The 17,156-nt window shown below is 40.5% G+C and overlaps 1 protein-coding gene across 1 annotated transcript; it reads left to right on the top strand.

The window, feature by feature from the left end:
- Nucleotides 1-1,626: 1,626 nt before the first annotated feature.
- On the top strand, nucleotides 1,627-6,689 carry LOC147856066 (DNAJ heat shock N-terminal domain-containing protein). The gene is made up of 4 exons (XM_087329622.1): nucleotides 1,627-1,829; nucleotides 1,928-2,457; nucleotides 2,690-2,893; nucleotides 6,104-6,689. Exons 1-4 carry the CDS (start codon nucleotides 1,670-1,672, stop codon nucleotides 6,131-6,133), a joined length of 924 nt encoding a protein of 307 aa, XP_087185748.1. The 5' UTR covers nucleotides 1,627-1,669; the 3' UTR covers nucleotides 6,134-6,689.
- Nucleotides 6,690-17,156: the final 10,467 nt, after the last annotated feature.

Here is a 17,156-nt window from a genome sequence, read left to right on the forward strand (position 1 = left end):
GTCATTGAAAGGAGATGTGGCAACCATTCTTAGACAATGTTGTTATTGCGGTGACATGCAGGAAACTACCAAGCATGCTCTCTGATGATGCTCATTAGCCCAACAAGTATGGAATAAAGTTCTTTCTTTATTCCTGACAATTAATGCATGCTGCCTCTTCTCCTGGGGATCAGTGGTATGGGGGGTTCTCCATTCCAGTCTTTTGTTGTATGAAGCAGATGATGCTCCAAAGGCTATGATAGTCATCGACAGACATCTAATTATTGTCTCCGCGTTTCAGCAACCTCGCAAGCAAATGCGTGCAACCCATGTATGGAAAATCGCATCTACGGTTACATTATGGATCTTATGGAAGTATCGTTGTAAAAGACGATATGATTCCATAAATCCTCTTCTCTCAGATATATTGCCAGAATTATGGGGGAGGTTATTGGCGGTTGTGCGGGGGCAATATGACAATATGCCAGGCTCTTCGGAGGTTGTTCTTAAGAAAAGGAAAAAATTACTGCAATTATGGAGGAAGTTGCCTTTGTTCACATTCTCCTCTCAAGGATCGACATGGAAATATCATCACCCTTGGTCCTTGCCGTGACCATTTCTTTTGTATATAACACTCTTTGATGTACATTTTGTAGCCATTTTATGCTTTTCTTAATACTAATGAAGGAAATCTTTTGGAAAAAAAAACTTTAGTATAATAAATTTCATAATCAAGATGGAATTTAGAAATTCTACAAAGTGTCATTAGATGGAGAAACTCATTGCAACATTACTCCTTAACTATGGAAAGCATAACTGATTTATGATCAATATGGGGTCCCATTCGTTGATTCACTTTGTAAAGCTTGTTACACAAACATGTTCAAAATGTATATGTACATGTTCAAACTCATCTATATGTATTAAGTGTTTAAGTTAGATATTGGACATGAAGTAAAGTTAGATATTGGATATTTGGTGATTATATAAATTGTAATTTGAAGTTTGAAGTTTAGTGTAATCGGAAGAGTGATGTTTTTTAATGGAACTATGGTAATACCATTTTGATATCAATTTTATTTTTTTACACTTGGATTTTTTTCAACAATTGCATGTCCGTCGGCCATCTGATTTGAGTAGAGTGCTTGACAATTATGAGCAGGGTGTCTGACAATATATGAACAAGGTGTCTAACAATTATGAGCGATTTGGGCAGGGTGTCTAAATACTAATGGGTCGGGTGTCTAGTGACAACTTTCTTTATTGGTGAGTTTTATTTTTATTTTTATCCACATTGGATGGTGCAGATTGATCGCAATGTTAGCCACGTGCTTTGCATCATCCGTGGTCACGATTGCATCACGAGCCCTCTTTATTATGTATTTGGTCGGTAGCAGTTAGGCACGAGTTGTACTGTGTACACATTAACATATGTATACTGATATATATGTACATATACATGTACATATGTATGTATGTATATGGTTTCGAGTAATAAACGAACATATGAAGAAGCGACAGGACTAGTTTTGTAGTTTCGGAGAATTAGATAAGTAAGAGTTTCTCCTCTCTCTCTCTCTCTCTCTCTCTCTCTCTCTCTCTCTGTGTGTTCTGTGTGTAAGGCGACATAGTTAGTCTGTGCATTCGATTCGCTCTGCTCTTTCGAAGCTTTCTCTCTGCGTTTGTGGCGATGGAGGAGGAGGAGGAACAGGGAGATCTGTATGAGATTCTGGGTCTGCCGCCTGGATTGGATGGAGGTCTGCTTTCGTCGTCGGAGGCTATTCGCAAAGCTTATCGCAGCAAAGCTCTTACGTGCCATCCTGACAAACGACCAAACGATCCTCTCGCAGGTTCCATCTTCCTTCCTGTTCCTTTTCACCTTTCAGAGTGTATGTCAAAATCTCTCTTTCTTCTTCCCCTCCTGATTAACCCAACCCTTGTTCATCAGCTGCCGAGTTCCAGAAGCTCCAAAAGGCGTATGATATCTTGTCCGACGAGAAGGCGAGAAGAGCTTATGATGAGCTTCTCAATGTGAGAAAGGCAAGGATAGAGAAGGAGAGTCGTGCGGATTCTAAGAGAAGGAAGATGATGGAGGATCTAAGGAGGCGTGAGAGTGCATTCAAAGCTGTTTCTAAAGAGAAAGATGAAGAAGAAAAGGCATTTAAACGCTTGCAAGAAGAGATAGCGAGAATTCGAGCAAGAAAAGCTCAGAAAGCCATGTCTTCCTTTGCATCAGAGCCACTTCAGAAAGCGGAAGCTCCTAGCAAATCAGATGCTGAAAGAAACAGAGATAAGAATAAGGAGAAAATGCTCAAGATTTCATGGCTATCCTCAGAAAGTGGAGGTAGCGAATACTCTGCTGTTAGGCTTAACCATATCTTCTCACAGTTTGGCAAGGTTGAAGATGTTGTTATCCGCACAAAGAGTTCGGGGAAGAAAAACTCAGCACTGGTAGTGATGAGCTCTAGAGAAGAAGTGGTAGGTGTCCACACCTTGAAGTGACAGCATTTTGTGTGACTGATAAACCTTTCTTTTTGCATACATAGATTTTATGTTGACTGGCAAAGCTTATATTTGTTTTTGCAACCATAGGTTTTTGATGTCTAGACATTCATATCTTTAATGCCCTATATAATTAAAGCATATTTTTTCCTTACATGCCTAGATTTTTGTCGTCTAAGATAACATAATTTTACTTTTGTCTTTGTAGATTGCAGCCACAACGCATCCATGTGGTGACCTCGTGAATCCCATACTTGTTGTTCCTTTAGTACCATATACCACAAATTCCTTCACACAAGAAACTCCATCCATTTCAACAGCCAGTGATAACAATGTGAATGTGAGCACACATAACATTGTTGGTTCTGCATATCATGACTATGAAGATTCCATCCTTCAGAAAATGCGAAAAGTAAGTAACTGCTTAATCGTCAAAAGTTCTTTAACTCTGGTTGATTATATCTACTTTCCATTTTCCAAAGCTTTAAATCTGAAGTGTCTCTCTGAAGATGGATCTAAGTTCATGTAAGTTTTTAGCTTGGTAGGTGTATTGTGATCGAGTTGACACATAGGTCACTTTCAATTGTATCATTTCACTACTCTTATGTTTGGCTATCAATATTTTTGGTGCATATTTATATTTATTAGAACCGTTCATAAATTTTTATCAACTTTAGGAAAACCCTATTAAAGCATCAATACCTGGACTTCTATTGCTTAGTTTTCCATCAAAGGTTAGGAATAAAGAGATCAATCAGAACAAGTTACATTGCATGGCATGGAACTTCCATAAAACCTTCCAAATATTGTACAGGTTTCATATCTATCAATTCACAAGTTACCTTACTGGATAAAATGTAAAAAGAGAAGAAAGTACAGAATCCCTTAGGTGCTAGTGGAGACAGGATGGAGAGGTGCATAATGAACTTCAATTACAACAATGAAGGCAAAGAGGTCTAATGTAATGGGGCATGAATAGTCTCAGTGGTTTAGATTGAATATTAATAGGCCTCAAGCTTTAAATAATATTACCATGGGTTGCAAGGAAATTTGCCAAGTATGGCAGAACACTAATTCAGAACGTTTTTAAAATGTTTACTGAGTTTGGCACCTCCGTATTGTTTGCTGGTTTGGTAATGCCATTCACTCCGTAGGCATAGACATAAAATACAATCCTAGCCCTAACATGTGAATTTTTGTGCTGCCCAAACACAGAACTTCTCAGAGTTTAAGTTGAACTTAGAAAAGGTGGCCAGTACTACGTCATTACTCATCTTCTTGTCTATCTAGGGTATGTTGAGTATAAAAGCACATGAAAATCATGCTTATCTAGCTTTTAACCTGTGTGAGTGTGGCCAATGTCTAAAATAAAATTGTGATACTGCAATAAAAGTATAAATGTCTCTAGTGGCCCCAAACATGAACTATGAGACCAAAATGGTTACAAGACACTATTTTAAAATAGCAGAATAAGAAAATCTGAAAATTGAAATTAAAAAACTAAGCTTATTTGCTATCTTTACCAGTTCGATCTTCTCCATGAGTTTGGTTTAGCAATTCAGTAGTTGAGCAAAGAGAATTTTTAACGTTGTCAGCAATGTTCTATCCTTGTTAGGAGTTTCTGAAAGCTTCTTGTCTCTCTGTCTCTGAACAGCCAATCTACATGCATGTCAACCCAATCCTATCCCTATAAACATTTCTCTTTGTCACAATGTGCACTCCATATTGCAACTTCAAAAACACCATGTGAAAATGTTTCACTTTCGTCCCATAGGTCATGTCTGACCACTGAGGACGATAATAGAATGTATCTATCTCTCTGTATAAATAGTTTGATATACAAGCATGTCTCTTCCCCCCACTTCCTTTCTCACCACCTGGTCATGAGGTACCCAGTTGAGAGAACATAATTGTTTTGCTGTCTTCCTTCTCATCTTGTAGCATTTCCTGTAATATTTATTCACTGTATGGCTGATAGGCATCTACATACCGAAAGTAATCTTTCAAACATTTTTAGAAAAGATATATCAGACAATCCACAACACATTGAAACGGGTTCTTGCTTTTCATGCGGTTGCTGCAATTCATGGAATTGTTTTTGACTTATGAACAGCTGATCTATATGGATGTCTCTTTCCACTAGATCATCGCTTATACATTCCAAACTCTGTAATATGTTGTCTTTCATTTCGTGTAGATTCAGCTATTTCCATACATTATTAGTAATTATTCCTGCCAAATTCTTCTTTTAGCTTAAATAATATGTTGACTGATAGAATTTGGGGGTAGATATCATTTGTTCTGTAGTCTATCATTCATGCATGTTTGAGTATAAGGAAATTATACATGCATGTTACTGAAATAAAATGTAACTTGGCTTAGCTTGCCTGAAAATTTTAATATGGAAACATTGCCTTAGCCTTTAAATATGCATGCTACAATTGTAATCACCAGTATCTTATCTATAGCAAGCCCTGCCATTTAACATAGCCGCATATATTGACTTCTATAAGGACTTTTTGAGAATCGACTGTCTTCATTCATCTGGGTCATTGTTCAATCTGAATTTATGCATGTATGTATAGGTAATGAAATTGGTTTTTTCTTCAATTGCTTAGAATAATCTTTCTGCAGCAATCATAGCCATTGGTATTGGCCTTGAAATTTATATACTGCAGTTTTTAACATTTTGATATCTCCTCTACATCCATTGGTGTAGTTTGGCCATGAAGGTTAACTTTTCCCTTTATTATATTTTCAGAAACCTATATTAATGCATGGAAAAAAAGTGGATTGTTCACTTTGTGGTTGCAAAGTTTGCCCTAAATTTACAAATGGCAGAAAGTTGTGAGCCACACTGAACACCACTTACGTGGGTTAGAAAGCATTAAAATTTAGCCACATAACCACTTCCATGTGATCCTTTTGATGATTCTGGTAGCATCTAGCTTATGTGTAACATGGAATAGGAAATATAATAAACTTGACAATAACAAACAGTGAAGACTTGTTTGGAGGATGCTGAAGTTTCATGCATTTTTTCTTTGCAATATGTCAAACGCCTTTTCGACATTTTCTCTTTTATTGGTAGGATTCTATTCCTTCCACATTTTATGTTTTTATCTTGTGAATCATATAAAAGATTAAATCCTATAAAGGACCCTAGAGTCAATCATTACTGAAAAGCAGTAACAGTGATGGATTGTAGATCATCATCATTGAAGGCCATATGGGTAACTAACAATCTACGATGGTTGGTTTTCTTCAATTATATGGAGTTTCTATGCCATTACATCTTCTGAACTTAGGTGCTGTTTAATAGTCACATATGGGTAACTAACAATCTACGATGGTTGGTTTTCTTCAATTATGTGGAGTATCTATGCCATTACATCTTCTGAACTTAGGTGCTATTTAATAGTCACATATTAGTACTTGGAAGGATTAGAATCGGCACATGTAGTTTTCCCTGTCATCATGTAGGGTTTTCATGGAAGTGGTGCCTTCGTTTTGTTTGTAAAGGTCATGATGCAATCAGGTTCCTATACCACAAAAGAATAAAGTATTCTTGTTTTCTTTGCGTTTATTATTTCCTGATTTTGTTGAATGGTTTATATGACAGAGAGCAGAACAGTTGAAATCAACTTCTTGAGGATATGCTTTACGAAGATTGCTGTCCATTCAATATGCTGGCACAAATATTGCAGGACAGATGTAGGGCTGACTCCTGAACGTGGCAATGTGTTTTGGGACTACAATTAGTTTTCCCTATGATGAAAAGGTACAAAAATTACAGTAAGGAGAAAAATGGTCATTGAGCAACTAATTATTAATCAGTACATAACACTGTTGGAGCCAAGTCTTTATGATTCTTAAATCGCCACTGTATTGTATTTAAGTATTTACCAGGTTCATGAATCAGAAATTGGCTATAAGATTGTAATGATCGGCAGTAGAGCAACATTTGTGGCTAATCGTATCACTGGTTGTGTGTTGGAAGCTTATAATTGATTGTACAGTATACAATATTTGTGTGCCCATGCCTCATACACCACACCAAGAATTTGCAGACTTTATCTTTGTAGTTGCCTTCTGGCAGTCCTTCAAATGCAATATGACATCGAGTATTTGGGTGAGGTTGCGCAAGTTAGCATATTGTAATGCATGGACGGAAGATGAAGAGAAGATAATTTGTGCATTTTCTCTGTTTCATGTGTTATATCTGTTCATCCTTCATTTTCATTGATTGACTCTGTCATGGTATTGCACTACGCCATGGAGCCAGAGTTTTGGATGCATTATTCAGTTGGTGTCAAATTGTAAAGCTGTAAGTTACTTTAACTGTAATTTGTATATGATAAGCCGAGTGTTGATGCATGTGATTTACTCAGTCGTCATCAAGTTGGAAGCTTTTTTAATAGATAATTAATTTTAACGCTGTAATTCTAACTGAATTTAGTATAATATCATCCTACAACTTTTTATAGTTAAGGTGGGTGTGGAATTCTTGTGTGCTGACAGACTACAGTAATATATAAAATTTGTACTTTCTTTGAACTAATGGTGTTGTGTTATCAATGTAAAACATTTTCTGAAGACAATAGAATGTTAGCATGAAGTGAGAATGTCATATTAAGTAAGGGTTTGCTGCCAGAGAGTCTGTTTCAAGTATTTCAAAAACTCTGAACTACCCTGAGTCGTTCTTTATTCTTGAAAAGCCCTTATGAATCTTGCAAATAAATCATATAATTCCTCAATACCTAGTATAGTGTTGACTGAGGGGCAGTTTGAAAAATACTTTTGGGTGTAGGGCCAATGATCGTTGAAGAGAATTCTGGATAGCTGGAATTTTTTCAAAAGGATAAGTAAATGTAGAAATTGGAAACCACACTCTAATCTTACTTTCAGTGTTTGAATCTCCCATGTAGTAGATGAGCAAAGAACATGAATGAAAATGACACCTAGATCAGATAGTAAGCAAAGTGAACCACATATTTTTCTCCCGTCTGTAACACGTTATCCCTTATGGTGATTTCATATTTAGGAGTGCACGTGTACAAACTAAGAAGGGGAAAATGCTAGGAGCACCACCTCATGATGCCAACATATCCACTCAACTTCTTTTCACAGTTGTAAAATACTTAGCATAAAATACATAGAATATGTAGAATACATTAAATACATAAAATATGTTAAATACTTATTATATTTGCATTGCATCTAACAATTGCTTTACTAACTTTGGAGGATTTAATATCTTTAATTCACATATGTTAGTTATTATTAATGTTTAATAGTCATAAATACTCTTTAAGTACATAGAATTCGTAGGATGCTTAAAATACATGGAATGTTTTGTAATGGAAGTTCTAAAATGTAGTCTAATACGTTTTAGAATACTTTAGATAAAGTATAGGTTAGGTCTCTTAACAACTACAACTCGTGCAAATAGTTATTGACAGTAGTTTAGGACTCTCGTGGTCTCTCTCGCACTCTTCACACCCTTCTTGCAAAATCTTATGAAAACCTAACCAATTTTGAGAATTCGACCAATATAATGTACCAATACTTTGGTTCGTATTTGGCAAGAGCGAAGGTGTATAGAACATCATTCTATACACCTACTTTTGTTAGAATTCACCACCTTCCTACAAATTCATTCTACTCCACTACAAACTCCATAACATATAGAGGAGTTGCATAGGGTTTATCAATGCATCCTATCAAGATTAGCTAATCAACCAGGGGCAATATATGACCAAGAAAATCTAGTTAGACCAATCCTCATCGAGAAAGAAGCCATGCTCCTTGCAAAAGCCTACTCAATTACTCAATCCTATTTCCCCCAACCCTAGAGGTAGCCGGTCCAATTAAACCTCGCCACTCTTCATGTCTTTATATGTGTGTATACTTCTGATTGTATTTTTGCTAAATTGTTCAAGACTGGGTGATATATATGCATTTGGATGTGTGTAAATGTGGTTTGTGTTATGTTTTTTTATGTATGTGCGCATTTACATGTGTATGTACATGATATGCATATATAAGTATAGATTTGTATGTATTAAAACATGGCAACATGGTATGGACATGTTGAATTAATTCAATGTATTTGGCTTCACATAAATAAATAGGTAAACTTCTATATTGTATAATGTTTAAGCTCTCCACTCCAAAACTATCAATCTATTCCATTTTCCAAGTTTACATTTTTATAGTTTTGATTGGATAGTTATAGGTAGTTCTTGGTCTCTTTGCAACCACCTTAACTAGACCATTATTAACATTTCCATGGTTAGTTCTATTGAATCATGATTAAGGTTTTCTTAAGTAGAGTTTAATTAGGGTGGATTGTGGTAATACCACATCTAAAGGGGAAAATTGTTGCGTGATAATTGCGGGAGAAGGTCATCAGTAAATGGCAATGGCTATTGCATGACGATTGTGGGCAAAGGTGGATAATGGCGACTACCATGTGGTGATTACGAACGAAGGTCATTGTTGATTTTCACATCGATTGGTGTGTGTAAAGGATTCATATTGGCGACTACCATGTGGTGATTGCGGACAAAGGTGTTCGGTTGATGGTCACATCGATTGGTGTGTGGAAAGGATTCTTGCCCACCTGCTTAGTGACTATGAATGAACCAAGCCAAGTGTGCACCAAAGATTCACTCAACCCACAACATTGAATGGGGAAGTAGATGTGAGTTTGGGCTCCTTCTACGTGTTAGGAATTTGTCCCTCCTATGAGAAAAGTCAATAGTCGAAGTCTATGGGAGAAGTCGGTAGTTGAATCAACAAACCGAATCGACAAGTCGAATCGACAAGTCGAATCGACGAGCCGAACATAGGATGGTCGATCAGATTGATCAACGAAACCGACTTGGTAGTCGACTGACTAAAGTCTATGTGTAGTTGACTGAATTGGATATATGATCCAAGTGTAAGGGATGAGCCGATCGGGTGATCGACAATAAGGTCTGTTGGTCGGGTTGACTAGATAGTCAACCAATTGACTGATTAACTACTTTTATTATTATATAATAATTGTTGAGAGATCAAGCTCAACTTAGTTTAGTTAGCTAGTCAACCATGTAACCTCATAGTTACCTAGATAGAATCTAGTTAGAAGTGTTGACTATAACGCCTTAAATAGGACCTTGTACTTAAGTGGGATATTCTATACATCTCATGTGCAAAGGTGCACATGTGTGAGTAGAATATAGGTACTAATGTGTATTGTGGAGCAAGGAATGGAAGTTCGCTTCAACAAAGAAGGATGCTTCATCGAGAAAGATGGCTGACTCATAGCATCGAGACAAACATCGAGTTGTGGCACAAGAGAATCGGCCATATAAACCTCCAATGGCTTCGAGCGATGTAATCAAAGGGAGTTGTCATTGGACTTCCAACATTCGAGTCGAAACGAGTCGACCGAGTATGCGAAACGTGTCAACTCGGCAAACAACATTGACTCCCATTCCCGAAGGAGTGCTCTGCAAGCAAAGGCCTCCTCGACGTCATACACTCGGATGTATGGGGACCGACTCAAATGCCGACGATCGGTGGATGCCGATACTACGTAACCTTCATCAACGATTACTCGCGCTATGCGTGGATCTACCCGATGAAGAAGAAGAGCGAAGTGTTCTCCCACTTCCAAAAGCTCAAGGGGCAAGTCAAAAAAGAAATTGGTCGGCACATTCAATGCCTACGATCGGATGGAGGCAAGGAGTACTTCTCCGACGAATTCACCTCCTACCTCCAAACTGAAGGCATTCGAAGAGAATTCTCGTGCCGACACACCCCCCAACAAAATGGAGTCGCTGAAAGGAAGAATCGGCAAATACTCGAGGTAGCACGCACCATGATGCATGAGAAGTACATGCCAAACCTCTATTGGGCTAAAGCGACATCCACGGCTCGAAGAGAATTCTCGTGCCGACACACCCCCCAACAAAATGGAGTCGCTGAAAGGAAGAATCGGCAAATACTCGAGGTAGCACGCACCATGATGCATGAGAAGTACATGCCAAACCTCTATTGGGCTAAGCGACATCCACGGCCGTCTATCTCATGAATCAATGCACTACTAATAGAATGCATGAGCTAACTCCCTATGAGCTCCTCGTCGGAAGGAAGCCGATCCTGTCGCACCTCAAGGTGTTCGGAAGCATTGCGAATGTACGCATCCCGAATGAACAACGACAGAAGCCCGACGCGAAGTCAGAGGAATGTATCCTCATAGGATACTCATCCAAGAAGAAGGCATACAAGTGCTACAACCCTTCTACCCGAGACAACTTTGACTCCAACTCCGCTCGACCTGGAATCCGCCGAACAAGAGGTAGAAGATGGAGATCACTTTGAACACATGTTCGAAGAAAGTCCAATTACGGCAAAGCCTAGTGGGCCACAAGAGCCCCCACGCGATCCAAGCACGTCGCGGCCAAGTACGAACTTGGACAAAGGCAAAGGTAAGATGCCCGAATACGAAGTCGATCACCCCGACGACAGTGATTCGGATGTGTCGGCTCCCTCACTAGACCGTGAGTTCGGTGTACCCATCATGCGGACACCCGGAGCAAAGAAGGCGCTCACATCGACGAGTGAAAAACTTCGACGCTCATCTAGAGCAAAGAACCTCGTCCCTCGGTTCAGCTACAACGAGTATATGGCCCATCACTATGCCTTCACGATGAAGGTTGCGGGCGAACAAGAGCCAAAGAGCTCCACAGAAGTGGCTCGTAACCCACGATGGGTGGAAGTAGTTGAACTTCGCCCACACACTGCAAGCCTTCGTCACCGGCTTGAGGGTGAGGACTCGAGATTGCCACGCCGAAGAAAGCCGAAGGCCGGACGTAGAAGCGGATGTCAAATGCCTCACACTTGAGCTTGAGGAGGCGTGTTGAGAGATCAAGCTCAACTTAGTTTAGTTAGTTAGTCAACCATGTAACTTCGTAGTTACCTAGATAGAATCTACCTAGAAGTGTTGACTATAACACCTTAAATAAGACCTTGTACTTAAGTGGGATATTCTAGATCCTCCACTCCTAAGTACATTTAATATAGGACTTACACATTAGTACCTATATTCTACTCACACATGAGCACCTTTGCACATGAGATGTAGATATACCTCATTGTGGGTATTTTTGGATTTGATGATGATGATGATAATGCTAATTTAATATAGTTACTCATCCCCCATCTTGTGTTGTTCATAAGTGTATCTTCCTCTCTCTCTTCCTCTCATACACATAACATAATTAGGTACTAATTAACCCATACTTAATTACTTACCTAATTCGTAACAATAATAATAATATTAATAACTATATTTGTAAATAGTCCATACTGTGTATGAGTATAAATACACCTAGGGCAAACATTATGATGATTATGCAAGTTAGAGATTTTGTAGTTGAATGCAGAAGAGAGAGCGAAACAGAGAGTAGGAAGGAACGCGAGAGTGCACACGAGAGAGAGAGGTAGAGTTTAAATAAACTTGTCGAAACCCTAAGAGGGTATTCTTTGTTTTATAGAGACTTGTAAATCTTTTTGTTGTACTTCTGTTTTATAGTGAAAATCAGTTGTCTCGTGGTTTTTCCCATTATAGGGTTTCCACATAAATACTATGTGCCATGCATTTGCTGTATTTTTTTTGTTGCCTTTTATTTTCGCGGTGTGCATTTTCAGTTTATCTTTCTCACGGATCTACGGTCCTATCCTTTTAAATTGGTATCTGAGCGAGGTTCAACAATGGAAGGAGGTGTGAGCGACTTTCCAGGAATGATGGTCCTGAACTCACACAATTATGTTGACTAGAAGATCAAGATGGAAGATCTTCTAATAGTCAAAGACCTGTATGAGCCCATAGACAAAGAAGAAATACCCACAGGGGTGTTACAATCTAACTGGAAACTCGTGAATAGGAAGGCGGTGGCCACCATCAGACAATGTGTAGATGTTAGTGTCCTTCAATATGTGGCTAACGACACAAAAGCCTATGAAATGTGGCACAAGTTGTCAGGGCTATACGAGAGGAAGAATACTCTAAACAAAACCTCGCTGCTGAGAAAGATTGTAAGACTGAAGTATAGAGATGGAGAAAGCATAGTGGTACACATCAACACATTCATGGGTATGTAAATCAACTTACTGCAACCAAGTTTCCCCTTGGTGATGCTATGCATGCCCTACTACTACTGTGTACCTTGTCGGACAACTAGGAGAACTTGTTGGTGTCTCACAGTACCTTGTGCCAAGAAGAGAACTTGTCTTTACAAGTGGTAAAGACAAGTATCCTAAAAGAGGAGACGAGAAGGAAGGACAAGGGTGTCTTGTCCTAGTCGGAGGTGAATATGACACAACATTCGGGCAGAGGAAGAAACAAGCAAAGAAGCCCACATCGAAGAGACAAGTCGCACACCAGATCCAAGTCTAGGGGTAAGCTTACATGCTTTTATTGTGGAAAATCTAGACAGTTCTAGAAGGATTGTCAACACCTTAAAAAGGACAAAGGCGTCTCAAATGATGTAGAACCTACAAAGATTTATGATGAAAAGGGCACCTCTGTTGTGGCTACAAGCAAAGAGGAGCTCATGTTCATTTGCGAGCAAGCAAGTGCAAACCATGCAAATGAAGAGTGCACTTGGGTGATTGATTCCAATGCATCGTTTCACATAACTCCCTCAAGAGAATGCTTCTCCTCCTACACAACCAGGGACTATGGTAGTGTATGTGCGGAAATAACGCTCGGCCACAACCGAGTCTTAAAACAACGAATGGAAGAGAACAAACTCAAACAGAGATGACACAGGATGTTTATGTGGAAAACCCTAAGAGGGAAAAACCACGGGAGCCCACAGACTCCAAGCTATCACTATATAAGAAAGGTACAATCAGAGACTTGGAGGCAACGACCTCGAGCTCTGTATCTTTGCCAAGCGGCGGTTACAACAAAATATTGCTCTGTATCTCTCTCTCTCTCTTTATACCACAGTTATGTCACGTACTTTTCCTGTGATAACCACAACAACTTCTTCGATTAGCATATCATCCACATATAGGAGGAGTATCAGGAAATCTCCTCCGTCAAATTTCTTCACAAACACGCAGTGATCGGCCTCCGTCTTGTGGTACCCTTGGTCGATCATGAAAGAGTCGAACTTCCAGTACCATTGCCAGGGAGCTTGCTTCAATCCATATAAGCTCTTCTTCAACCGGCACACCAGGTGCTCCTTCCCTTTCTTCTCAAATCCTTTTGGTTGATACATGTAGATCTCTTCCTCGAGGTCGCCATGTAGGAATGTCGTCTTAACGTCTAGTTGCTCTACCTCGAGGTCCATGCTTGCCGCTATGCTCAATACCAACCGGATGGATGTCATCTTTACTACCGAGGGAAAAATCTCATCAAATTCTACTCCCTTCTTCTGTTGGAAACCCTTCACTACAATTCAGGCTTTGTATCTTGGTGGGTTTCCGACATCTCCCGGTTTTAGCTTGTACACCCACTTGTTCCGGAGTGCTCCCTTCCCTTTCGGCAACTCCGTCAGTTCATACGTGTGGTTCTCATGTAGGGAATCCATCTCGTCCTTCATGGCACTCAACCACTTGCGGCTATGGGTGTCTTTCTTTGCTTCTTCGAAGCTTTCGGGCTCCCCCTCATTGGTTAGCAATACATGCTCTACATCCGGAAATCTCTAGGGGGCTCTTCTCTCTCGAAGAGGTTATTCCCATCTTTGGTCTTCCACAACCGATTCCTCCGTCTGTTCCTTATCTGAATCCGATTTGGGATCTTGTCCGGTTCCGATGTCTTCTTCTTCTTCTTCGGTGGGTTCGGTTTCTTGTTCGTATCCGGCCAGTTCGTCGAGTGTCCTCTGGTTGCCGGCCAACATCCAGTTTTCAACCAGGTAGGTCCTCATGTCCTTAAACCGGTTTTCATTGGATGTTCTGGAGTTCATCATCTTCTTCTTTGACTCCTAGTCGGCAATGGTCTTGTCTTCCATGAAGACTATGTCCCAACTCCGGAACACCTTCTTGTCAACCAGATCCCACACCCAGTAACCAAACTCATCATCGCCATATCCAAGGAATATGCATGGCTGGGTCTTCTGATCCAACTTTTCTCTCTTGTCCTTTGCAAGATGCACATATGCGAGACATCCGAACACCTTCAGATGTCGGTAAGACACGTCTTTACCGGTTCATCCTCTCTATGGTGTGTCTCTGTCCAAGGGCGCTGAGGGTGATCTGTTTATCACATACGTCGTCGTCATCAGCGCCTCAACCCAAAATGTCTTGGGTAGCTTTGCATGTGCTAGGATGCTCTGGATTCTCTCCATTATGGTCTGGTTCATCCGTTCGGCCAGCCCGTTCAATTCTGGCATCTTCGGCATGGTGAATTCGAGCTGGATTCCCTTCGACCGGTAGTAATCCTCGAACTGCCCCCGGTATTCTCCTCCATTATCTGCTCGAACCGCCTTCAGCTTCCGGTCGGTTTCTATTTCCACTCTCACGTGGAGCTCCTTGAAAACAGACAACACTTTATCCTTCGTCTTCAATGGCGAGACCCATAGCTTCTGGTTGTGGTCATCTATGTACGTCACGAAGTACTGTGCGATCCGGCATGTGACTTCGTGTCCACTTGACACACGTCGGTATGCACCAGCTCCAGTGGTGCATTCTGTCTCATCGGTGGTCTTGACCAGAAGGAGGTTCGGTTTTGCTTGCCGGCCAAACAATCAGTGCACTTCTCAAGATGCACGTCTTTCACCTCCGGAATGAGGCTGTCTTCAGCAAGTCTTCTCATCCCCTTTTGGCTCATATGACACAGTCTCTTGTGCCACAACTCACCGGCAGTGTCGGATGCTACGTTCACTTCTTCCCGTCATATCCGGGCATGCATCAGATATAGCGTGTTGATCTTCCGGGATCGAGGCATAATCAGGCTTCCTTTGTTGAGTTTCATGACTCCGTTCCGGATGCTACCCGTGTAGCCTTCATCATCTAGCCGACTAGCTGATATCAGGTTCACTTGAACCTCCGGAACGTGTCGGACATCCTTCAACAACAACTTGCATCCGGTTGATGTCGTCAACAACACATCTCCTATGACTAAAATTCAGCATGTCCCTTCATTCCCCATCTGGACACAACCGTGATCTCTAGCTATGTAGGATGAGAAGCATCTCCGGTCTGGTGTTAGGTGGAACGACGCTCCGGAATCGACAACCCACGTTGTCTCGTCGTCGACAAGGTTTAACTCATTCTCCTCGGTAATGAGCATCAGTTCTTCTTCACTTGTCACGATTGATGACGTTCCCTTCCGATCCGAGCCTTTCCGGTCCAAACCCTTCTTCGAATCGACACTGTTGGTTCCTTTCTCTTTCCGGAAATGCCGACAGTTCTTCTAGAAGTGCCCAGGCTTTCCGCAATAAAAGCAAGTAGGCCTCCCCCTTGACTTCGACCTCGTCCCCGATTTGTCCTGGTTTTGGGGACTCAGATACCGGCCTCTTCCCCGGTTGTGGTCATCTTTCGTAACCAAGGCCTTCTGATCGGTTCCAGACTCCCGGTCCTTTCGGCGAGCTTCTTCATCTAGCAAGCTTGATTTTACCCTTACTAGGGACAACTACTTTCCTTCCTACCCGGCGTTGACCAACGTGACAACTAGCGTCTCCCAACTATTTGTGAGGGAACCAAGCAGGAGTAATGTGAGTACCTCACCGGCGAGAGGTACTTCCAATGAAGTTGCCTGGTTTGTCAGTACTTGTGTCAGCCCGATTTAAGGGCATGTATAAGAAGTGCTCACTGAGCACGAAATATGTATAGAGTGTTATTATTTTGAAATAGAACTGAGTTGTCTGCTCTCTCTCTTTGTCTCTCCCTCTTCATCTCTACGTTTTCTGTGTTTCACCAAACTGTCATTTTCTAAACTATGTACTCTATGTTTCGCATACGCTTCCGCACATATATTCTTTTACATCAATGATTGTTATGGTAATGGATGAGGGAACATTCATGGGGTGGAGGGAGATTCTAGATGTCATGGTCCTAAGGTGTTGGGAGGATAATAGAGTACATACTTTGTATGGCAACATATGTTGTTGAAGATTGTAATAGAATACGTGTGCGGAAGTGTGTGCGATAGACACTGAGTACACAGTGGTTTCGGAAACTGAACAATTAGGTAAACAAGAGAATGGATACACAGTGAAAGAGAGAGACTAAGTAGAGCAGGCAACAATATTTCAATTACAAAAAGACTCAATACTGACAACAATGTTGAGAGTGTTATTAAGCCCTTGGATAGCACCACGACCAGTCGTGAAGAAGAGCGCATCAACAAGGACATAATATGGCTAAAGGACCTACGAAGAGGGAATGACAAGAGGAAAGAGGGCTAAAGGACATCAAAGTGTGAAAGGTCCATACCTTAAATGTAAATGCTATATAAACCACATGGTGGTGGCTTTGTAAGGGTTCTTCCATTTGTAAAGATCTTCCTATTGATTAAGAGCTAGAGCTTCCTCTCCTCCTTCTTGTAACCTTTAAGCTTAAGAGAGATTAGTGAAGTGTTTAGTTAGAGAACACTAATCTCTCTTCCTTGTTGGTGCTAGACCTCTTAGCAAAGAGGGTTAATAAACATATGCATTACTCTTATTGTCTAT

The sequence above is a fragment of the Azolla caroliniana genome, unplaced genomic scaffold (genome assembly GCF_043228905.1).
Source record: "Azolla caroliniana isolate FFs.n. ecotype wild unplaced genomic scaffold, voAzoCaro1.0.p SCAF_13, whole genome shotgun sequence".
NCBI lineage: Eukaryota > Viridiplantae > Streptophyta > Polypodiopsida > Salviniales > Salviniaceae > Azolla > Azolla caroliniana.